This window comes from Brachyhypopomus gauderio, chromosome 10 (genome assembly GCF_052324685.1).
Source record: "Brachyhypopomus gauderio isolate BG-103 chromosome 10, BGAUD_0.2, whole genome shotgun sequence".
Classification (NCBI taxonomy): domain Eukaryota; kingdom Metazoa; phylum Chordata; class Actinopteri; order Gymnotiformes; family Hypopomidae; genus Brachyhypopomus; species Brachyhypopomus gauderio.
This window is the reverse complement of record NC_135220.1, coordinates 15029026-15054885: the sequence shown is the minus strand read 5'-3', so window position 1 is coordinate 15054885 and position 25860 is coordinate 15029026. Positions and strand designations below refer to the sequence as shown.

The following is a 25860-nucleotide window of genomic DNA, read 5'->3' as shown; positions in this document are numbered from 1 at the left end:
AATTGTTATTGGCGGGAGCGGGAGTTGAATTAGTCCAGGCGATGCGGGAGTGGGACCACATATACATGACGAAAACAACTAATCATTCAGTAAGTAAGCAATAAACTAATTCAAAATATTGGCTAAGCAACTGATCACGTGAACATGAAGTGTGCGTCATTTTGTCATTTTGATACAGAAATGGCAGAGACTGTAGACCAGGGGTCGGCAACCTTTGAGACATGGAGTGCCAACTTTAACATGTCCAGTCAATGAGTGTGCCACTATGGCGGCGAGTTTAAATTGTTGACCGAGGAGGGGGGGAGGTGTAAATCGACACAAAAAGTATTATATCGCGATCGATCGCCAAGTTTAAAGCCTCCGCCGTTCGCGCGAGGTGTGCGTGCGGAGTCGCGCGCTACGATCACTCGCGAAAGTATAATCCATTAATATAATAATTTATATTAAAATATATATTTTTGCTGATGCTGGTCCAGCGTGTCGCGTGCCAGTGACTATGCCTCGGTGTGCCAATGGTGGCACGCGTGCCATAGGTTGCCGACCCCTGCTGTAGACGGTCAACCAGTTTCAGCTGTGGAAAATTCTATTAAAACAGGCGAATACACCACAATTAAGCCAACTACAGGAAAGTCTGATGTATGGAAGTCATATTCCATTGTAATTAATGGAGATGGAAATCGGCTTGTTGTGATACATGTCAGAAAGTGTTGGTGTACGTCACCTAACGGGATGTGTTTGGACTGTGGTAAGAAATGGGACAGCGCGATCAATCGCTATATTGCTGTTTTAATAAATACATAAGAAAATTTCAAGTACTAAATCTAATTAATTCAATTCATATTAGGATTGCGGGCGGGGGCGACAGAAATGTGTATGTGGTGGGCGGTTGCGGGATTAAAACAAGCGATTTTTTGGCCGGTGCGGGCGGGAGCGGGATTAAAACAAGCAGGTGCGGGCGGGAGCGGGATTAAAACAAGCAATTTTTTGGCGGGAGCGGGTCTAAAACAAGCGGGAGCGGGCGGGAGCAGGATTAAAAAAGCAGTCCCGCGCAGACCTCTACCTCACCTCACCTCAGTCACATGGCTTAAGTGCCACCAATCAGCATCTAGCATTTTAATTTTCACCCCGGGCCCCATCCAGGTGGCTTAAGTACTTCCTGTTTGAGAACACCATGTTTGTGAATGTAAACAAGAACACAACTTTAGCACTGGCAACACTTAAATTATTCTCGGTTTGTTTATTTATAATATAAAAAGCGTAAAATACATGCTACACAGCAGTAAATGAGGCCAAGACGTCCTTATTAAAAAGTGAAACACTGTCTTACACCATGTGAAACTAAGGATGTCTTTCAAAAGCACATATAAAAAATAGCTCTTTATGGTATACATTAAAAGCACTGTAAAAAATTTTTTTTTAACACATTACATTACAATGATAAACCCATTTTATGAGTTCAAAATGTCATCATGACATTAGGCAGTAAGGGATCAGGAGAAACTGAGGGGCGGAGTTCAAGAGAAACTGAGGGGCGGAGTTCAGGAGAAACTGAGGCTTGGGAAGAATCTTGGGCGGCGGCTTCCGAGTCGGCTTTCAGCATCGGTGCTCCGCCTCCTTGCGCCTTCATACTCGAGTCTTTTACGAGCCAGGTCTTCTTCTAACGCCTGTTTACACACACAGATCATACAGGAACAGACTTTTACAATATGTTCTCACTCTCTCCACTGTCCCTGTTTCCCTCTGAGTCTCTGTACCTCTTTCCTGCAGGCTAGTTTATCTCTCCATTCATTCAGTTCCAGGGTGTGTTCGTCTTCCAGGCCTTTGATCTTCTTCTTCTCCATCTCCACCAGGACCTGGAGCTTCTCATTCTGAAACGTGTAACGCGCCAAAGGTGAACACAGTAGGGGTGACCTGCAATAGTCGCTGATTCGACTATAGTCGACTATACCCCCTAGTCGACTATGAACGTCATAGTCGAATGTACCATTCTAACTGCATGGGGGTGCCCAAGGATGCTGCTAAGCATTAGTTGTTACATGAAATGTCTTTGTTTTCATTATATATAGCCTTTTGTCAAATAAAATCGTCCTAATTTCTGTTAATAAATATTTTTAAATGATGTTTGCGCATTAACAATAGGCATCTTCCTTACTACACATTAATAAATCACACCCTGCAGTTGCACAATCCAAACGAGCGGAGCTGAACACGCTACAGAATACGCGTAGCATCTGCCGGGATTTTAATGGCTACTAAAAAACTTCAAAAGTATTTTGAAAAACATAAAGATGAATCAAACAAAGTAAAGTGCAAGTTATGTCATCAACGTCTTTCATTTTGCACTACAACAACCAACATGGCATAACATTTTTCGTAAGGCGAAAAAAAACGTTTGTCGTTTCAGTCGTCTCAGCAAGTAGGCCTATAAACATTTTTTGTTGTTGTTTGCTTTTAAACCCTGTTACTTCAACCTTTCCTTGTATTTCTTTTTTGCTGTTGTGTGGCAATTTTTTAATATTTTCAGGCAGGCATATTTTATTTAAAATATTTTTGACATTTTGCACAGTGCCTGTCTGACAGTTCGATATGCGCAATGCGCACTGACGGTTAACGTTCTCTAACGTGTCACGGTCACAGCTCCAGACCCTTCCCTGTGGGCGTGCCGCTACGTTGTCTGCGTGTCGTTATGTCCATATTTGTAGTTCCGTGGGTGTGGGTAGTTTGTGAGCGTGTTCGTAGTCGCACCTGTGCCTTGTCTCGAGATCACGAGGGTTTGTGTTAATCACCTATATAATGTGCGTTCGCGCAGTGTCTTGTGCTCGTCTTTGTCTAAAGCTTGTGTCAGTGTGAGTGTTACATGTACAAGTGCTCGCGCTATTCGTGCAGCACTTTCACTTTCGTCATTAAAGAAGCGTTCTCTGTCATTGTGCCTACTCGTTGTGCCTTCCTCGTCCCACCGTAACATAAAGATGAGCCGACAAGATGCCGGGATACGCTCCTCGGAAGAAGAAGGGGAAGAAGAAGGGCAAACGCCGCCCTTCGTCCGTCCCTGCACTTGCCCGAGGAGCGTTGATAGTGGAGGGGACCTTCCCCCCGGCAGACCTGGAGGAGGAAGGCCCGTTTTTCGTGAGCACAGCTGCATGGGCATTCACCCCCCCCCCCCCCCCCCCAGGTCGAGTTTGGGAGTGGGGAGTCCGAAGAGGAGGAGAGTCCTTCCCCTTCCGAAGACTCAGAGGAGAAGACGGAGAGAGAAGCCAGCGCCCAGTCCTACAGCGAGGGCGAGCAAGCGGCTAGCTCTCCCCCCTCTGTGCAGTCCGAGGAGACCGTATGTTCCGAGAAGAGGGAGCGACCGGAGGAAGAGGTGCGTTCTAGCTCTGGGGCAAGCAGGATGGACTGCTCGCCCTACATCCCCTCAGAAGAGGCGATGTCCCAGAGCTCAGGAGTCTCAGAGGAGGAGATAGAGATGTCAGGGGGTGAGGAGGTGCTGCTCCGGAGAGCGCAGGAAACGCGTAGCCCGAGGTTGTGTTTCGGGGTGCCCCCCGAGGCGCCTGGTATCCTGGCCAGTGAGCGGCGTCAGGCAGACCCTCCGCCAGCGCCCAGGAAGAAGCCAGACGCGCCCAAAGCGAAGCCAGCGGGCGCACGGCCGCCTGGAGCGCCAAGCAGCGCCAAGCAGCGCCAAGCAGCGCTGCGCGCGCAGAGGGACCGGGCCCGCAGAACGGAGCGACCCCGCCTCCGGTTCCGCCTGCAGTCCTGGGAGGGTTTGCGCATCTGGCCGCACTCCTGCACTTGGGGAGAGCGATCTCCTGGTTGCCCGTGCCTGTATGTCTGTCAGTCCCGTTGTGTCTCCCTAACCTCCTTTTCCCGTTTGTGCCCCTTGTGTTCAATGTTCCTCTATGTGTGATCGTCCACGTGCCCGTGTTTAATGTATTTTCCCCTGTCTTCCCAGGGAGGGTGTTTTAGAGCTGTTCGCGGCGGTTCCCACTATCGGGGGAGACGGCTCTCGGAGACTCGTGAACCCGGCGGCTCCGGACCTGCCCGTTGGTGTTGGTTCGGGGCTTTCCAGCTACGCGGGATGCTCCGGGAGTAGCGAGCCCCTGGTGGAGGGTTCTGTCACGGTCACAGCTCCGGACCCTTCCCTGTGGGCGTGCCGCTACGTTGTCTGCGTGTCGTTATGTCCATATTTGTAGTTCCGTGGGTGTGGGTAGTTTGTGAGCGTGTTCGTAGTCGCACCTGTGCCTTGTCTCGAGATCACGAGGGTTTGTGTTAATCACCTATATAATGTGCGTTCGCGCAGTGTCTTGTGCTCGTCTTTGTCTAAAGCTTGTGTCAGTGTGAGTGTTACATGTACAAGTGCTCGCGCTATTCGTGCAGCACTATCACTTTCATCATTAAAGAAGCGTTCTCTGTCACTATGCCTACTCGTTGTGCTTTCCTCGTCCCACCGTAACATAACATAAAAAAAAAACAAATAAGTAAATAAATAAAAGCTGAATAAAGCCAACGTAACGTGTTTATTCATTTATCTGAGTGTTTTAGGTATTTACTTTGAAGAGTAAAAAAGTCCTGAATGAGAACGGGATCCCATTTAAGGTGCTCTAAAAAAATAATAATAAACCCGATTCGACTATTAGTCGACTAAAGAGAAAAGCTGACGAATCAGATTTGACTATGAAAATCCTTAGTTGAATACACCCCTAGAACACAGCACTCGTTCTGGAAGCTGCGGCAGGATGGTGCGGCCGTGTACCTGCAGCTGCTGGAGCTCAGTGATGTTGGCGTCACACTGCTCCTGAACCTCCTTTAACTGGACCTCCTGGTTCTCCTGGAGGTTGTTCCTCTCCTGTTTCTGCTGTGCTTCCATCTCAGACAGAAACTTACCCCACACAAAGACAGATCCCACAAATGATGGACACCAGAGAGACAGAGAGGGCATGCTGTATGTAACAGAATGTTAGCCGTCTCCAGTCCACAGTGCATATCTCATTTCCACCACTAGGTGGCAGTTCCTTCTATTATCCTTATCAATTTCCCTCTTAGTAAGTAGTTACTGGTTACTAAGTAGTTCTGAATAAGAGCCTAATGAATCATAACCTAATCCATAATGCCCCACAGAAATGATTCATGGGCTCAATGTGTTAAACGCCATATGTAATGTGTTAAGTGTTCTTCGTTGGTGCTGGCGTACCTGCGTAAGCCGCTGTCTCTGCTCTGGGCCGCCCAGGCCCCGCCCCTTCAGCTCCTGTCTCAACTGGCCCAGGCGAGTCTTTGCCTCGGTGCGCTGCGCCCTCTGCAGGTGACCTCTCTCCTGCACCTGCAGTGATCTCTGCTCCTCCAGCAGGGCCTGCTGGAAACGTGCAGCACGCTCCATGTCCTGCAAGAGAGCGGAGAGATCAGGACGTGAGTGTGACGAGAGAGAGACGGGAGTGTGTCGGGAGTGAGACAGGAGCGAGACAGATGTGAGACGGGAGTGGTGCAGTCGTGGTGCAGTCACCTTGTTGTGTCTTTTGCTGAGCTGTTGCCGCTGCAGAGAGTACTGCTCCTTCACCTGCTGTTTGAACAAATGGTACTTCTCCTGCAGGTGGCGCTGTTCCAGCTCCCATATCACAGACTCACGAGCTGCAGAAAAAGTGGAAAATGCCCTCAGCTTATGAGTGCTCCCGCTCAGAGTGTGCGCAGGGGCGGGGCGGAGGCCGGGCCCACGGCTTTACCTCTCTTCAGCTGCTGGGATTTGACGGAGAACTCCCACTCCATGGACGAGGCTTTCCTCTTGTGCTCTTGCACGGCCTTCTGCAAGGCATCGTTCAGCTCCTGCTGCTGCCTCTGCAGGAAGATTTGCTCCTGAAACACACACACACACACACACACTCAGCTCCACGTGCAGGAGGGAAGATAAATAAGAGGTTGTGGATTTTTAAAGGCTTTTTTTCATTAATGAGCAAGTAACAAAATGACATCATAAATATCTATAGCAGCCAATCGAATCATCACCCCACCCGTCATCCTCTAACCTCTAAATGTGCGCGTCAGTGCGGCTGTTCTGAGGTCAGTGACTTGCCTCTTTAGGGTCAGCTTTGAGGGCGTTGCCCTTGCGACTGAGCTCCTTCTCCTGCTGGGCTTTGAGACGACGTGCCTCCTCCCGCAGGCGGGTGGTGTGCTCCGCTTCCATCTTCGTGCTTTGCTGCTGAAACTGCCTCCCCAGCCGCTCCAGCTCCCCGTCGTAGTACTGCTTCTTACTCTGCAGGGGGCGACACATGCTACTGCAAAGACATTTCGTATCATCTCCTGATCCTCGGCCTCCTGTGACACGTTTCATATAATCTCCTCTGACTCTGAGATTCTCTGTTGTTTTGGTGTAGGTTTGTGTCGGAGGCTGGTGTGTGTGTGTGGTCAGTGTCTGGAGAGTAGGTGTGGTTTTGGTTGGTGTCTGAAGGTGTAGGAGAGATAATGGTGGGTGTTATGAGATTGAGGTGTGGTTGTGGTGTGCGTGAGATGAAGACGGAGGCGCTCACGCTCATTTCCTGTTCGATGTGGCGGAACATCTGCTCTCTCTGCTGCTGCAGACGCTGCTCCAGCTGGGCGTACTCACGCTGCTCCTCACGCTGGAGCAGCTTCAGGGCGTGGAGCTCCTGTCGCCTGCACACACACACACACACACGCACGCACGCACACACACAAGACACACACGCACACACACACACACACACACAACACACATACATACATACACACACACACACACACACACACACACACACACACACACACACATATATATATATTTATATACACACACACGTACACACATACATACGCACATGCACATACACACACGCACACACACGTGCGCACACACACGCACGCACACATATATATATATATATACACATGCACACATACACACACATATATACACATACATGCATACACACATGCAGGTTTAGACACACTTCATTCACATCATCCCATGAGCCTGTCTGCGCATTGAGTGGCACGTTAAGTCGTTACCTGACGGAGCGCATCTGCTCCTCTTTGGTGTCACGTTCGCTGATCACCTTTGATGTGGTGATGCTCACCTCCCGTCCATCCACCAAAAATGTCCTGGTCTTCTTCACCGTGCGTCGGTTCATGGGACAGGCCTGCAGCTCCACCAAAAGGACAAAGTGTAACAGTAAGTTCTGCAAGCTCCTCGTTCAGCCTGGGACCTCATTGGTTGCGTTTCTTCCCCATTGACTCACCCCATCGGTAGGAGACAGAGGTGGCTGCTTAGCCCAGCCGCTCTCACTGCTCGGGGAGAGGGGCGGCTCGGGATGGTCCTGCTGTAGTGTCCCGTTCGACCCTGTGACCCTGTGCACTGCTCCTGCCATAGTGTCTGCGGAGCTGCCTGTGGTGTGCGGTGTCCTGCTCGTCCCCTCTTGTTCACAGGTGTCCACGGTGATGGCGAAGCTCACCTGTTTGGCGGCTTTGGCGGGTCTGACACGTGCAGCGTGGCGTCTTGTCTCGTCCGTGTCCTGCCTGGTCTCGCAGGGTGCAGCTCTGTCGCTCGGAAGCTGGCAGCCATTGTGTTCTCTCCCTGTTGCTTTCTGAGTTTCACTCTTCGTCGGACTGTCTCCACCTGTCTCCACAGTCCCTCCGTTCTTATTTTCACCTGACTTCACAGTCACTCTGTCCTGATCTCCACCTGTCTCCACAATCACTCTGTCCTTATCTCCACCTGTCTCAACAGTCACTCCCTCCTTGTCTCCACCTGACTCCATAGTCACCTCCTCCTTATCTCCACCTGTCTCAACAGTCCCTCCATCCTTATCTCCACCTGACTCCACAGTCACTTCCTCCTTATCTCCACCTGTCTCAACAGTCACTCCCTCCTTGTCTCCACCTGACTCGACAGTCACCTCCTCCTTATCTCCACCTGTCTCCACAGTCCCTTCGTCCTTATCTCCACCTAACTCCACAGTCACTTCCTCCTTATCTCCACCTGCCTCCACAACCACTCTGTCCTGATCTCCACCTGTCTCCACAGTCACTGTGTCCTGATCTCCACCTGTCTCCACAGTCTCTCTTTCCTTATCTTCTTCCTTATTCCCTTCACCTTCATTCTCCTCTCTACCGGCCTCTTCACCTTGAGCCACCACCTCCTCCCCTCCAGTTGTTCTCCATAACTCCTCACCCAGCTCCTCAGGTTCCAGAGGAACCTCTAGACACTCCTCCTGACATTCTAGAGTTTTTTCATCAATGTTATTCTGGAATACACCAGTTTCAGTTTGGCCTTCAAGATTTATGAGGTTCTCCTGTTCCACACTATCATTATCTTCAACCGTGTCTGTGTTAACCCTGTCCTCCGCATCTTCTCTGGGTTTACTAATTTGGTCCTCGTCATCCTCTCGTCTTGTCACCTGTCCACAGAGCTCCACACTGTCCATATGCGCCTTTGCTTCCATAATCTCTCCAGGAGCATTAAAGCTCCAGCTCTCTTCATCCGCTCCCACGTTCTCACTTGTATGCTGCCTCTGGTCAGTGCTAGGCTCCTCCCCATCTGCAGACCCTGTTCTCTCCACAGGCTCCTCCCCATCAATAGGCCCTTCCCCATCAGCAGACCCTGTTCTCTCTGCAGGCTCCCCCCCATCAATAGGCCCCTCCCCATCAGCAGACCCTGTTCTCTCAGCAGGCTCCTCCCCATCAATAGGCCCCTCCCCATCAGCAGACTCTGTTCTCTCTGCAGGCTCCTCCCCTTCAACAGGGCCATCCCCGCCAGAAGCAGGGAGCTGCACATTTATGTGTTTGATTAACGTCACAGTGGGAGGTGACCTAGTTGGGTGCCTGTGTCCTGCCAGATCCAGGTAATCGTGTGAGTGTCTCTCTGCTGCCTCACTGGTCTGCAATGTCTCCAAACCCAGCGCCTCCATCAGGAGGTCCACTACCCTGCACTCCTCACCCCCACTGCTTGTCCCAGGCCCTGGAAGACATTTCCAGAATGTAGGCTCATCAGTAGAGTGCCTCGTGTCCTCCCTGTGCTGAAGCACAACTTGGGATCCTCCATGTAACTCTAACTCCAGGCACACTGTGTCCTCTTTGGTAAAAACTAGTGTCTCCTGCTCAGAGAAAACTCCCTGTTGCTGTGACTCTTGAGATTTAGAAAAGGTAGCGTCATCTTCCTTATCCTTGATGTCAGTCAGCAGTTTTGTCTCGTCTCGTCTCATCTGTGTCTCCATCTCCTCTCCTTGGCTGTCAGTGTTGTTTTTGCTGTGTGTAGATGCAGCTGCCTGTTCCCCAGACTCCTCTCCCTGACCCCTGTCCTGCAGGCTCGTATCTAACTGTGCTTCACGCTGACCTGCCGTGTTGTCCTGCTGTTCCTTGCTCTCCTTACCTTTCACCCCTTCGCCCCAGAACCCAGACCTGCAGCGGCGAGACCCGCTGCTCAGGAAGGACAGCAGGTTTCCTGGCATGGACAGGCGTCTGGCTATCTTCTGTGCCTTGTCTGGGGCGCAGGACCTCCGGCGGGACACCCGCAGGACAGGGCGGGGCTCTGGCTCGGTAGGAGGCTGCGGTCCAGGGGGCGGGGCTGGCTGGGGTTCCTCTGGCTCCTCCCCCCCTGGAGGCTGCGCAGCCTGTGCAGCTGCTGTCTCTGTGTCGGCAGGTGGCGTCTCATCCACACCATTCTGCAGGTCGGACAGCGACTGTGTGAAGGAGAAACACTTGGTGAGTCACGCCCCGGTATTACAATTTAGACAAAATTGCAACTTATTAAGTTAGTTACATTTAAAAAAATCTGTAAAGAGATTGGAAATGAAAGCTTGATCAAATATAATAAAACATTTCAAACAACTATGCTTCTGTACTTTTCATTTGTACCTCAGCTTCTATGATCTCGGTGACCTCTGCTTTAGCCTCAGCGATGAGCTCCTTGAGGGCTCGCCCATCGCGGCCGGCATACGAGAACGGGTGGGCCGACAGCTGTTGCGCTCCCCAGCGAGACTCTGGGTTCTTCTGTAGCGCCCTCCGCAGGAAGTCCTGGAAATGCGACGACCTGCCAGCACCAAGCAGAAGCTAATTCTCTAGTGGCATACAGGACAGTTCAGAGTGTGTGTTGGACATTCACCCTGTAGCGGCATAAGGACAGCACAGAGCAGAGTGTGTGTTGGACATTTACCCTCTAGTGGTATACAGGACAGCACAGTTCAGAGTGTGTGTTGGACATTTACCCTCTTGTGGCATACAGGACAGCACAGTTTGAGTGTGTGCTAGATGCTAACATCTCTATCTGTGTGCTAGATGCTAACATCTCTATCTGTGCGCTAGATGCTAATATCTCTATCTGTGCGCTAGATGCTAACATCTCTATCTGTCTGCTGTCTGTCCCACCGCAGGAAGGACATGAACGCTGCAACTTTGCAGCACAAAAACAACAACTTTGCAGTAAAGAAGAGGAGGGAGAAGAGGAAGAGGAGATCGCAGCAGCCCACCAGAGGCGCGGGTTGGCCAGGCTGGGCGGGGGCGACTTGGTGATCTTCAGCAGGACTCTCATTGGGTTGAGGGAGTGGTGGGGGGGCTCCATCTCTGCCGCCTCGATGAGGGTGATGCCCAGAGACCAGATGTCTGCCTTACATGTGTATGGGTTGTCCTTCGACGTCTCGCACATGATCACCTCTGGTGCCATCCTTCAGACAGCACAGGACAGACATTTTTATGCACAGTTACTAAACAGAGGATTATTAATGAGGTTATTTTTGGTTATTTTTGAAAATTACATGTATGTCTATTTGAACTGGAGTGGCTGTGGTGAGCAGAGTGAATTTCACCCTACTTTATTTCACTTTAATATCAAATTTACATAATAATAATAATATTTAGGGTGATATTTTGGTAAATGCTTAATGCAGAGTAAACAGTGGCTAGAAACTCACACTGCAGATGCTCATCTAGATTATGGCGGAGCTGAAAGGAGATGTCACTCACCAGTATGGGGTCCCGATGAAGGTGGCTCGTCTCTGGAGGGTGTTCTCATTCTTCGCAGACACCCCGAAGTCAGCTGCCACCCAGCAGAACAAGCGTGAGTGAGTGAGTGAGTGAATGAGCTCTGTCACTGAGAGGTCAGAGATATAGGGGCAGTGTGGTGTTTGCGTACCTAGTTTGATGTTGCCCTCCATGGTGAGCAGGATGTTGCCGGCTTTCAGATCTCGGTGTATGATGTGGTGCTGGTGTAGGTAGGACAGAGCCTGCAGGCTTTGACAACACACCTCACTGATCTGCTGCTCTGACAGACCACGCTCCAGTTCTGCAGCACACACACACACCAGCACATAGATGCACACACAAACGCAAATCAAACAATACAATCCTATCAGATTATTTGTGTGCCTAAGACACACAAGAAAACTCTAATGCCAAAACAAAATGATCATAATCAATGGTTACAATAATTGAAATAATAGTTCAAATAATACCAGATGTTTTGGAACTGTTCGCCCCTTTGTGTGTGTGTGTGTGTGTGTGTGTGTGTGTGTGTGTGTGTGTGTGTGTGTGTGTGTGTGTGTGTGTGTGTGTGTGTGTGTGTGTGTGTGTGTGTGTGTGTGTGTACCAGCTCTTCACACCCACCTAACATAATGTCATCCAGGGCTCCTCCAGGACAAAACTCAATGAGTATCTATAGACCAAAGACAAATGTTATATTATTGATTTATAATGAGAGACAGACAGACAGATCAGTATTGATCACCCATCAGTATTGCTCATTCTTACCCACAACCAGCCTTCAAACAAGACAGCGTCTAGCAGGGATATAATGTTGGCATGGCGACACCCTGCTAGGATATCGATCTCAGTGATGTAGTCCTCCAGCTGTTCCTCACTGCGAACCTCAATCACTTTAGCTGCTGCATACAGTCCAGTAACACTGTTCTGAGCCTGATAGACACACACACACACACATAACTGTATAGAGCATTATTCGTTTCTAAAAGAAACAGCCTTATATTGTTGTCATGTCACTCTACAGTCCTGATGCCACAGAAACAAGCATAACCCAGTTACATGCCAGTCAGTGACTGTTGTAACATGACAGTCTGTGGCTGTTCTGATATATTGAGGCATTCAATGGTAAATCGTGTCTTCCGTATTTGGATGTTATGTGTTTATGTGACTGTTGTTGGATGGAACACTTGTGTCTGGACCATTGACAGCTTCCCCTTAAGAGGACATTCAATTATACTAAACTATAATCTAATTATATTTCATATAGATGCAGTTAAGTCTTTAACACAATGTTAAATATTTACCACTGGGTGTTAAATGGGTGGCTTTCTGCTTTAAAAAAAAACTAGCATCACATTGACCACATAGCTGCTGCTCCTCCGTCATCTCAAAGCTTTTCTTTACCCCACATATATAGATCACTAACTGGGCTGTATCACCACAGCTCCACATATATAAATCACTAACTGGGCTGTATCACCACAGCTCCACATATATAGATCACTAACTGGGCTGTATCACCACAGCTCCACATATATAGATCACTAACTGGGCTGTATCACCACAGCTCCACATATATAGATCACTAACTGGGCTGTATCACCACAGCTCCACATATATAGATCACTAACTGGGCTGTATCACCACAGCTCCACATATATAGATCAGTAACTGGGCTGTATCATCACTCTCTGCATATATAGATCAGTAACTGGGCTGTATCACCACAGCTCCACATATATAGATCAGTAACTGGGCTGTATCACCACAGCTCCACATATATAGATCAGTAACTGGGCTGTATCACCACAGCTCCACATATATAGATCAGTAACTGGGCTGTATCACCACAGCTCCACATATATAGATCACTAACTGGGCTGTATCACCACAGCTCCACATTTATAGATCACTAACTGGGCTGTATCACCACTCTCCACAATTATAGATCACTAACTGGGCTGTATCACCACAGCTCCACATATATAGATCACTAACTGGGCTGTATCACCACAGCTCCACATATATAGATCAGTAACTGGGCTGTATCACCACAGCTCCACATATATAGATCACTAACTGGGCTGTATCACCACTCTCCACATATATTGATCACTAACTGGGCTGTATCACCACAGCTCCACATATATAGATCACTAACTGGGCTGTATCACCACAGCTCCACATATATAGATCAGTAACTGGGCTGTATCACCACTCTCCACATATATAGATCACTAACTGGGCTGTATCACTACAGCTCCACATATATAGATCACTAACTGGGCTGTATCACCACAGCTCCACATATATAGATCAGTAACTGGGCTGTATCACCACAGCTCCACATATATAGATCAGTAACTGGGCTGTATCACCACAGCTCCACATATATAGATCACTAACTAGGCTGTATCACCACAGCTCCACATATATAGATCACTAACTGAGCTGTATCACCACAGCTCCACATATATAGATCACTAACTGGGCTGTATCACCACTCTCCACATATATAGATCAGTAACTGGGCTGTATCACCACAGCTCCACATATATAGATCACTAACTGGGCTGTATCACCACAGCTCCACATATATAGATCAGTAACCGGGCTGTATCACCACAGCTCCACATATATAGATCAGTAACTGGGCTGTATCACCACAGCTCCACATATATAGATCAGTAACAGGGCTGTATCACCACAGCTCCACATATATAGATCAGTAACTGGGCTGTATCTCCACAGCTCCACATATATAGATCACTAACTGGGCTGTATCACCACTCTCCACATATATAGATCAGTAACTGGGCTGTATATTCATAGCTTCACATATATAGATCAGTAACTGGGCTGTGTCACCACTCTCCACATATATAGATCAGTAACTGGGCTGTATCACCACGGCTCCACATATATAGATCACTAACTGGGCTGTATCACCACAGCTCCACATATATAGATCAGTAACTGGGCTGTATCACCACTCTCCACATATAGAGATCAGTAACTGGGCTGTATCACCACAGCTCCACATATATAGATCAGTAACTGGGCTGTATCACCACAGCTCCACATATATAGATCAGTAACTGGGCTGTATCATCACTCTCTGCATATATAGATCAGTAACTGGGCTGTATAATCATAGCTTCACATATATAGATCAGTAACTGGGCTGTGTCACCACTCTCCACATATATAGATCAGTAACTGGGCTGTATCACCACAGCTCCACATATATAGATCACTAACTGGGTTGTATCACCACAGCTCCACATATATAGATCACTAACTGGGCTGTATATTCATAGCTTCACATATATAGATCAGTAACTGGGCTGTGTCACCACTCTCCACATATATAGATCAGTAACGGGGCTGTATCACCACGGCTCCACATATATAGATCACTAACTGGGCTGTATCACCACAACTCCACATATATAGATCACTAACTGGGCTGTATCACCACAGCTCCACATATATAGATCAGTAACTGGGCTGTATCACCACTCTCCACATATATAGATCACTAACTGGGCTGTATCACCACAGCTCCACATATATAGATCACTAACTGGGCTGTATCACCACAGCTCCACATATATAGATCAGTAACTGGGCTGTATCACCACTCTCCACATATATAGATCACTAACTGGGCTGTATCACTACAGCTCCACATATATAGATCACTAACTGGGCTGTATCACCACAGCTCCACATATATAGATCACTAACTGGGCTGTATCACCAAAGCTCCACATATATAGATCAGTAACTGGGCTGTATCACCACTCTCCACATATATAGATCACTAACTGGGCTGTATCACCACAGCTCCACATATATAGATCAGTAACTTGGCTGTATCACCACAGCTCCACATATATAGATCAGTAACTGGGCTGTATCACCACAGCTCCACATATATAGATCAGTAACAGGGCTGTATCACCACAGCTCCACATATATAGATCAGTAACTGGGCTGTATCTCCACAGCTCCACATATATAGATCACTAACTGGGCTGTATCACCACTCTCCACATATATAGATCAGTAACTGGGCTGTATATTCATAGCTTCACATATATAGATCACTTACTGGGCTGTATCACCACAGCTCCACATATATAGATCAGTAACTGGGCTGTATCTCCACAGCTCCACATATATAGATCACTAACTGGGCTGTATCACCACTCTCCACATATATAGATCAGTAACTGGGCTGTATATTCATAGCTTCACATATATAGATCACTTACTGGGCTGTATCACCACAGCTCCACATATATAGATCAGTAACTGGGCTGTATCACCACGGCTCCACATATATAGATCACTAACTGGGCTGTATCACCACAGCTCCACATATATAGATCAGTAACTGGGCTGTATCACCACTCTCCACATATAGAGATCAGTAACTGGGCTGTATCACCACAGCTCCACATATATAGATCAGTAACTGGGCTGTATCACCACAGCTCCACATATATAGATCAGTAACTGGGCTGTATCATCACTCTCTGCATATATAGATCAGTAACTGGGCTGTATAATCATAGCTTCACATATATAGATCAGTAACTGGGCTGTGTCACCACTCTCCACATATATAGATCAGTAACTGGGCTGTATCACCACAGCTCCACATATATAGATCACTAACTGGGTTGTATCACCACAGCTCCACATATATAGATCAGTAACTGGGCTGTATCACCACAGCTCCACATATATAGATCAGTAACAGGGCTGTATCACCACAGCTCCACATATATAGATCAGTAACTGGGCTGTATAATCATAGCTTCACATATATAGATCAGTAACTGGGCTGTGTCACCACTCTCCACATATATAGATCAGTAACTGGGCTGTATCACCACAGCTCCACATATATAGATCACTAACTGGGTTGTATCACCACAGCTCCACATATATAGATCAGTAACTGGGCTGTATCACCACAGCTCCACATATATAGATCAGTAACTGGGCTGTATCATCACTCTCTGCATATATAGATCAGTAACTGGGCTGTATAATCATAGCTTCACATATATAGATCAGTAACTGGGCTGTGTCACCACTCTCCACATATATAGATCAGTAACTGGGCTGTATCACCACAGCTCCACATATTTAGATCACTAACTGGGCTGTATCACCACTCTCCACATATATAGATCAGTAACTGGGCTGTATATTCATAGCTCCACATATATAGATCAGTAACTGGGCTGTATCTCCACAGCTCCACATATATAGATCACTAACTGGGCTGTATCACCACTCTCCACATATATAGATCAGTAACTGGGCTGTATATTCATAGCTTCACATATATAGATCAGTAACTGGGCTGTGTCACCACTCTCCACATATATAGATCAGTAACTGGGCTGTATCACCACGGCTCCACATATATAGATCACTAACTGGGCTGTATCACCACAGCTCCACATATATAGATCAGTAACTGGGCTGTATCACCACTCTCCACATATAGAGATCAGTAACTGGGCTGTATCACCACAGCTCCACATATATAGATCAGTTACTGGGCTGTATCACCACAGCTCCACATATATAGATCAGTAACTGGGCTGTATCATCACTCTCTGCATATATAGATCAGTAACTGGGCTGTATAATCATAGCTTCACATATATATAGATCAGTAACTGGGCTGTGTCACCACTCTCCACATATATAGATCAGTAACTGGGCTGTATCACCACAGCTCCACATATATAGATCACTAACTGGGCTGTATCACCACTCTCCACATATATAGATCACTAACTGGGCTGTATCACCACAGCTCCACATATATAGATCACTTACTGGGCTGTATCACCACAGCTCCACATATATAGATCAGTAACTGGGCTGTATATTCATAGCTTCACATATATAGATCAGTAACTGGGCTGTGTCACCACTCTCCACATATATAGATCAGTAACTTTTTATCAGTAATTTTTATTATATTGCTGCTATTGGGGTAAAACCTGGGACCTTGGGTTCTAAATTTTGTTCCACCTCATGTACCACATGTGATGTGAATGACAATAAAGTCTCCTTGAATCCTTGAACTGGGCTGTATCACCACGCTCCACTTATATAGATCAGTAACTGGGCTGTATCACCACTCTCCACATATATAGATCACTAACTGGGCTGTATCACCACTCTCCACATATATACTGTAGATCAGTAACTGGGCTGTATCATCATATCTCCACATATATAGATCAGTAACTGAGCTGTAACTGGGCTGTATATATAGCAGTGTAGTTTTATTTCATGCACTTATCACAGTGTAATAGGTGTCATAGTCCCACATTTACTTTTGACTTGTAACTTGCGGGCCAGTCAGAGATTGTCAGGGGGCCGGATGTGGCCCGCGGACCGTACAATACCCATGTCTGGTTTAGAGCATAGGTGATGGTGTTGGTGGCTGGTTTAGAGTGTAGGTGAAGGTGTAGGGCCCCCATACTCAAATAGCGGCCCGAGGGCCGTGAGTTGTTTTGAAAAGTGTTTTTTTTTTTTTTAGGAATCTTTTTTTTTCAATCGCGCTATCCGCTCTTATTTTGAAATTGCGCACCGCAATCTCAATACGATGCCGGGGATTGCCTTTATGGCAACAACAAACAGGTACCAGATGCCCAAATGCGTTGGACACCCCACGTCAACAGTTTATGTTCGCCCCCCGTAACTGGCCCCTTCAGTGATTGAAAAAATTAAATGTGGCCCGTCATCATTTCTATTTGAGTACCCCTGGTGTAGGGAGTAGGTGATGATGTAGGATATAAGTGATGGTGTAGGCGGCTGGTTTAGAGTGTAGGTGATGGTGTAAGCAGTAGGTGATGATGTAGGATATAAGTGATGGTGTAGGTGCTAGTTTAGAGTGTAGGTGATGATGTAGGATATAAGTGATGGTGTAGGTGCTAGTTTAGAGTGTAGATGATGATGTAAGATATAAGTGATGGTGTAGGTGCTAGTTTAGAGTGTAGGTGATGGTGTAGGTGCTGGTTAAGACTGTAGATGATGGTGTAGTGTGTAGGTGATGGTGTATCTGCTGGTTTAGAGTGTATGTGATGGTGTAGGTTGTAGATAACGGTTTAGAGTGTAGATGATGGTGTAGTTGATGATGTAGGATATAGGTGATGGTGTCGCTGCTGGTTTAGAGTGTAGGTGATGGTGTAGAGTGTAGGGTATAGGTAATGGGGTAGAGTGTAGGTGATGGTGTAGAGTGTAGGTGATGGTGTAGGGTGTAGGTAATGGGGTAGAGTGTAGGTGATGGTATAAGAGGTAGGTGCTGGTTTAGGTCTGCTGATACTGTACTCCTGTGTAGGGTGTAGGTGATGGTGTAGGAGGTAGACGCTGGTTTAGGGCTGCTGATACATTAGTCCTGTGTAGGGTGTAAGTGATGGTGTAGGGTGTAGGGCTGCTGATACAGTTCTCCTATGTAGGGTGTAGGTGATGGTGTAGGAGTTAGACGCTGGTTTAGGGCTGCTGATACATTACTCCTGTGTAGGGTGTGTGTGATGGTGTAGGGTGTAGGGTGTAGGGCTGCTGATACAGTTCTCCTATGTAGGGTGTAGGTGATGGTGTAGGAGGTAGACGCTGGTTTAGGGCTGCTGATACAGTACTGCTGTGCCACTCACTCTACTGTACTCTCTGCTCTACCAAAACACCAACTTTATTCTTCTGAAGGGCTTTTTTTAACTAATTCACTGAGGCTAAAGTTACATGTCCAATCTGCAGTGCAGGACATGAAAACACAGGTATGTAACTCTGGATCCTCACACACATAGAAACTGAAGACGCTTAACGAAGGACAAAACATCCGTAACAGGAAGCCGTCGTCTAAACCGCGGCATAGCCACTGTGTCACCTAGGAAACCCAGAAATAAAACCCAAACATAGGTTTCACATTTGTGAAAATAAAGATTACCACTGCTTCTATTCAGTCAGCTGTGATCATCACTGCAGAATAATTACAACCAGGGTATTTCCTTGACTGCAAAGAGCAAATATAAAATATTGTCTTAAAATATTCAAATAACAGAAATTATCTGTCCATGTTGGAACACAAAGGCAGGTACTCGGGCCGGTTCAGGTTTACTGAACCCAGAGCGTAGTGAGAATTCTGGGCTGAAAGGTGATATCATCATCACCACCAGACGTGCTGCTACTGCTGTTATAAGAACCTTCCCCACTCTCGCTAGATCTGCACTTGGTCACAGCACTTTTTGCCACAGATTCTCAGTGACACTGCGGCCTGACCTTTGACCTGGCCACTCTAATTCTCGGATGTTCTTGCATTTGTTTCACTCCTGTGGAGCACTGGTGAGGTGCTTACAGTCATGGTCTTGTTGGTGAATCTGTCTTCTGGTGTCATTTGGTGTAGGTGATTAGGTGTTTTCTGATCAGCAGTTGGGTGCTCCAGAATCTAATCTAATTGTTTTCATAGCAATAGGAGCGAATACTTATCACTTTGTTTATTTTATATGAATAATTTTGCTAATTATATTGACTATCAGTATTATGGACCATTTTATGAAGATGTTGTTATACATTTCAATAGCAGGTTGTAGGTAATTCCAGGGAGGGGTTAAATACCTGTACACTGTAAACTGCTGTGGCCCAACCCCAGATCCTCCCCACCCCTGATTTAAAAAAGGCCCAGAGAGTGTCTGTGTATTTAGTGTTCCTGGCGTTCCTACCTTGTACACCTTTCCGAAAGCCCCATCTCCAATCTCTCCCAGCGTCTCCCAGGTGTGACGAGGATCCACATCCCTCTGCAGGTTCTCGTAGTGCCGAACGCGCTTCTTCTCCGTGCCCAGACGAAATATGCGCATCAGGAGGGTGGCCATCGCTTCACCCCTTCCACCCCCTATCACCCCGCAGACACAGACTCAGCCAGCCCTGGCTCCCGGTCGGCCCGTCTTCCCTATAGAGGTTCCTGTTGCTCGGGCCAGTTGGACGGGAGAGCGTGCTGACACAAAACACAGACAGACTGAGTGAGAGAAGAAACAACAGTCTGCTGATGAGGCGGCCTCCTCCACACACCTCACAGCATGGCAGGAAGCTGCAGCAAAAACCACATCCTTCACATCACAACGGGCCCCTTTCAGAGATGCAGCGCGTGACGCTGGTTCTGAGATGCTGGCTCTTCCATCACCTGCATCTGCAGGGTGGCCTGCACAGGCACGTTCAGACGTTAGTGTGTACAAACATCTACACTTTAGAATGTACAGACATCTACACACAGTTTCATGTGAAGCTGTTTATTGTTGGTTGTGTGCTATTTGCCCATGTCCCAAAATACTGGTTTCAGAACACACACTCTCATATGCTGAGAAGTAACAGGTGTCAACAAAGCATTTCTCGGTAGAATACAACTCTACATTTCTATGACAATAGGAAAGGTTGTCAATTAAGTTCCCATGCACTGATTGTGTAAAAAAAAAGTATGGCCACAAAAAAATCTTAAATAGGCCATTTTTATAGTATGGCCACAAAAGTTTTTAGGCATTTTTGGTCTCGGTCCATTTAAGGACAATAGCTGTTGATTCATTTCTGCTGTCTGAACTTTGTAGGAGTTTCCATTTTACCCTTCACACTGCCCACAGTCACTTTTGAACGCAAAATAACCCATGACGTGAACTTTAATTGTAACTCACCTATTGAGCCACTAGATGTCGCTAATAATCCTAGTTCTTCAGAACTTGCTCTACACGCACCAACCAATTAGCAGGAATTTAATCACACTTCTGCTAAGGTCAGACAGAGTGTCAGCAGCCTGGCGTGGAGTTGTTTCTGAGGTTTATTTCCCCCAGGGTCTTAAAGCCCAATGTAGCTGCAAGTTGTATGCAAGTCTGTGTGGATCTCTATACAGGGTTCCCACACCTCGGTTAACATCAAATTCCAGGACCTTTCAATGACTTTCCAGGACCAACTTCCTCAAATTTAAGGACTGCACCTGGCACCATTTACCTACTGTTACCCCTGAATATGTTGTCAAAAAACAATGTTAATTCAATGCAAATTCAAAAGACCGAATGCCATTTCAAGCCATGCATCCTGAAATGTTCTGTGCATGACGTTAAGCACTGATTAAACGAAAACTTAATTCACACACAACATGTCTGACGAGGCTGAAGTTGGTTCCTTATTCGCCAGTGTCTTATTCGCACTTTCCGTTCCACCTTAAAAAAATAAAGCGGTAGTTTCATTATGTCGCCGAGATAAAATGTATTGTACGTTTCTATGGCTGTATCTCCTGATTCTTACATCGTGTCAGAAATCTGACGAGCAGGTTTGATTGACCATATAAGTGACTGTATAAATCCAGAAGAAGAAGAGTTTTTACTGTAGAATATTTTTATAATCGTCCTGTGAAGTTGGCATGTCAGGCGAAAATGTACTATGCATACAGTGCATTGGTCTTAGTTTGTATGGCTGTATCTCTTGATTCTTACATCGTCTCAGAGATCTGACGAGCAGGTTTGATTGACCATATAAGTGACTGTATAAATCCAGAAGAAGAAGGTTTTTTATTGTATAATATTTTTCTAATCGTCCTGTGAAGTTGGCATGTCTGGCGATAATGTACTGTGCATACAGTGCATTGGTCTTAGTTTGTATGGCAGTATCTCCTGATTCTTACATCGTCTCAGAGATCTGACAAGCAGATATACTTGACCACATAAGTGACTGTAGAAATCCAGAAGAAGAAGATTTTTTACTGTAGAATATTTTTTTTATTGACCTGTGAACTTGGCATGTCAGGCGATAGAATGTAATGTGCATATAGTGCAATGGTCTTAGTTTGTATGGCAGTATCTCCTAATTCTTACATCGTCTCAGAGATCTGACAATCAGGTTTGATTGACCACATAAGTGACTGTAGAAATCCAGAAGAAGAAGATTTTTTACTGTAGAATATTTTTTTTATTGACCTGTGAACTTGGCATGTCAGGCGATAGAATGTAATGTGCATATAGTGCAATGGTCTTAGTTTGTATGGCAGTATCTCCTGATTCTTACATCGTCTCAGAGATCTGACAATCAGGTTTGATTGACCATATAAAACCAGAAGAAGAAGAGGAGTTTTTACTGTAGAATATTTTTTTTATTGACCTGTGTGTTAGGCGATAATGTACTGTGCATACAGTGCATTTGTCTTAGTTTGTATGGCTGTGGTCATGCTGAAGGATGTTGCAGGCAGCAGATCGCTCTCCACGGCGTCTCCAGACTCTGTCATGTCTGTCACATGTGCTCAGTGTGAACCTGCTTTCATCTGTGAAGAGCCCAAGGCGCCAGTGGCAAATTTACAAATCCTGGTGTTCTCTGGCAAATGCCAAGCGTCCTGCACGGTGTTGGACTGTGAGCACAACCCCCATCTGTGGACGTCGGGCCCTCATACCATCCTCATGGAGTCGGTTTCTAACCGTTTGTGCAGACACATGCACATTTGTGGCCTGCTGGAGGTCATTTTGCAGGGCTCTGGCAGTGCTCCTCCTTTTCCTTCTTGCACAAAGGCGGGGGTAGCGGTCCTGCTGCTGGGTTGTTGCCCTCCTACGGCCTCCTCCACGTCTCCTGGTGTACTGGCCTGTCTCCTGGTAGTGCCTCCAGCCTCTGGACACTACGCTGACAGACACAGCAAACCTTCTTGCCACAGCTCGCATTGATGTGCCATCCTAGATGAGCTGCACTACCTGAGCCACTTGTGTGGGTTGTAGAGTCCGTCTCATGCTACCACGAGTGTGAAAGGACCACCAACATTCAAAAGTGACCAAAACATCAGCCAGAAAGCATAGGTACTGAGAAGTGGTCTGTGGTCCCCACCTGCAGAACCACTCCTTTATAGGGCGGGTCTTGCTAATTGCCTCTCATTTCTACCTGTTGTCTATTCCATTTACACAACAGCAGGTGAAATTGATTCACAATCCGTGTTCCTAACTGAACAGGTTGGTTTCACAGAAGTGTTTTGAGAACAAACAGTTTCAGTTACACAAGCATACATTATCATTACTTAATTAGAGAAAATAATAATTAATAATACCCTTTATTGATTATGAATCATTCCAATACCCAATTTCCTTTACAAGCGCTGAAAGGAAAAGTCTATTGGAGTAGGCTAAATTATGTTTCATGTTAGAGTGATATTTTAAAGATTACCGAGCAAGGACAGAAAGGACAAGACAGAAAGTACATACATTTGAACTTAAGTGCCTAAAAAGGGCAAGTGAAGATAAATGTTACTGTACTCACAAGTATACAAATGGGTTACACTGGTTTAATTAATTGCCTGAAAGTTTGACAATAAGCAAATAATGGCATAGAAAATGAGTTTAAAAAAGGTGATAATGAGGAGATAATACCGTATGAAATAAGACAAAAGTAAAATATACTGAACATATTATATGGCCTGACATACCAAGTTCACAGGTCAATAAGATCTGTTTGTCAGATCTTTCAGACGATGTAAGAATCAGGAGATACAGCCATACAAACTAAGACCAATGCACTGTATGCATAGTACATTAAATCGCCTGACATGCCAAGTTCACAGGTCAATAAAAAAAAATTTCTACAGTAAAAACTCTTCTTCTTCTGGATTCATACAGTCACTTACATGGTCAACTAAACCTGCTTGTCAGATCTTTGAGACAATGTAAGAATCAGGAAATACTGCCATACAAACTAAGACAAATGTACTATATGCACATTACATTCTATCGCCTGACATGCCAACTTCACAGGACGAATATAAAAATATTCTACAGTAAAAAACCTTCTTCTTCTGGATTTTTACAGTCACTTATGTGCTCAAGTACATCTGCTTGTCAGATCTCTGAGACGATGTAAGAATCAGGAGATACTGCCATATAAACTAAGACCAATGCACTGTATGCACAGTACATTATCTCCTGACGTCAACTTCACAGGTCAATAAAAAAATATTCTACAGTAAAAAACCTTCTTCTTCTAGATTTATACAGTCACTTATGTGGTCAATCAAACCTGATTGTCAGATCTCTGAGACAATGTAAGAATCAGGAGATACAGCCATACAAACTAAGACCATTGCACTATATGCACATTACATTCTATCGCCTGACATGCCAAGTTCACAGGTCAATTAAAAAAATATTCTACAGTAAAAAACCTTCTTCTTCTGGATTTATACAGTCACTTATATGGTCAACTAAACCTGCTTGTCAGATCTCTGAGACGATGTAAGAATCAGGAGATACAGCCATACAAACTAAGACAAATGTACTGTATGCACAGTACATTATCGCCTGACATGTCAACTTCACAGGTCAATAAAAAAAATATTCTACAGTAAAAAACCTTCTTCTTCTGGATTTATACAGTCACTTATATGGTCAACTAAACCTGCTTGTCAGATCTCTGAGACGATGTAAAAATCAGGAGATATAGCCATACAAACTAAGACCATTGCACTATATGCACATTACATTCTATCGCCTGACATGCCAAGTTCACAGGTCAATTAAAAAAATATTCTACAGTAAAAAACCTTCTTCTTCTAGATTTATACAGTCACTTATGTGGTCAATCAAACCTGATTGTCAGATCCCTGAGACAATGTAAGAATCAGGAGATACAGCCATACAAACTAAGACAATTGCACTATATGCACATTACATTCTATCGCCTGACATGCCAACTTCACAGGACGATTATAAAAATATTCTACAGTAAAAACTCTTCTTCTTCTGGATTTATACAGTCACTTATATGGTCAATCAAACCTGCTCGTCAGATTTCTGACACGATGTAAGAATCAGGAGATACAGCCATAGAAACGTACAATACATTTTATCGCGGCGACATAATGAAACTACCGCTTTATTTTTTTAAGGTGGAACGGAAAGTGCGAATAAGACACTGGCGAATAAGGAACCAACTTCAGCCTCGTACATGTCTGGCAATTAAGCAGTGTACCTGTGAGAAGGTGACATTCACGTAAAGCGGCTACACATACGTTAACTACATACAGGAAACACTAGCTTTCTGTGCTGAACAAACAAACATTCTCTCTACAGGAGAATGACCAAACTTTTTGCAAAGTAAGTCAGCATAGGCTCTGTAGAATCAATATAATTTTAAATGAACTTGTGCTGGCAAAATAATGACACGTTGACAGTAGACAAATAATAATAACAATAATACACATATGCATATACACATACAGCACATACATAAAACACAGGAGCAAAGCCATATAATGAGATTAGATTAGAGAAATCTGGTGTGAGATGATTCTTGCATTTTTCAAGTTTTTTAATCTACTTAATGATTCTTAATTAATTCAATTCATGGGCAGTCATGGCCTGGCGGTTAGGGAACTGGTCTTGTGCCCGGAGGGTCGTGGGTTCAATTCCCAGACAGGCCATGACTGAGGTGCCCTTGAGCAAGGCACCTAACCCCAACTGCTCCCCGGGCGCCGGGCTAGGGCTGCCCACCGCTCTGGGCACGTGTGATCCACAGCCCCCTAGTAATCACTAGTGTGTGTGTGTGTTCTGACTGCACAGATGGGTTAAAAGTGGAGGACAAATTTCGATTGGGGTGTAAAAATCACAATTGACAAAATATGGCACATTTCATTTCAAATTTTCATTTCAATCATAAAGAGAAAAAAAGAATGCTTTTAACCACTCCACTTACTGTAGTGAATGTGGTATTTTTACTACATTTATGGCATCAGAGAAATCTGAACTTTTCTGAAGTCTTCAGCATAAAGTAAAATGGTATCAAAAGAAAGAATGTTAAGTTTGAGATTAATTGAGTTTCTAGTGTCCATGCAAAAACTTTGTGAATATT

At 45.7% G+C, this 25860-nt stretch overlaps 1 protein-coding gene across 1 annotated transcript; it reads right to left on the bottom strand.

Annotated features, from left to right (window-relative positions):
- Positions 1 to 1212: 1212 nt before the first annotated feature.
- Positions 1213 to 20051, bottom strand: LOC143525655 (uncharacterized). The gene is made up of 17 exons (XM_077019855.1): positions 19725 to 20051; positions 11737 to 11901; positions 11593 to 11641; positions 11123 to 11272; positions 10954 to 11026; positions 10461 to 10655; positions 9850 to 10024; positions 7236 to 9674; positions 7006 to 7136; positions 6510 to 6633; positions 6056 to 6235; positions 5709 to 5838; positions 5492 to 5616; positions 5186 to 5371; positions 4748 to 4873; positions 1755 to 1868; positions 1213 to 1664 (listed from the first exon to the last, which is right to left on the bottom strand). Exons 1-17 carry the CDS (start codon positions 19872 to 19874, stop codon positions 1539 to 1541), a joined length of 4638 nt encoding a protein of 1545 aa, XP_076875970.1. The 5' UTR covers positions 19875 to 20051; the 3' UTR covers positions 1213 to 1538.
- Positions 20052 to 25860: the final 5809 nt, after the last annotated feature.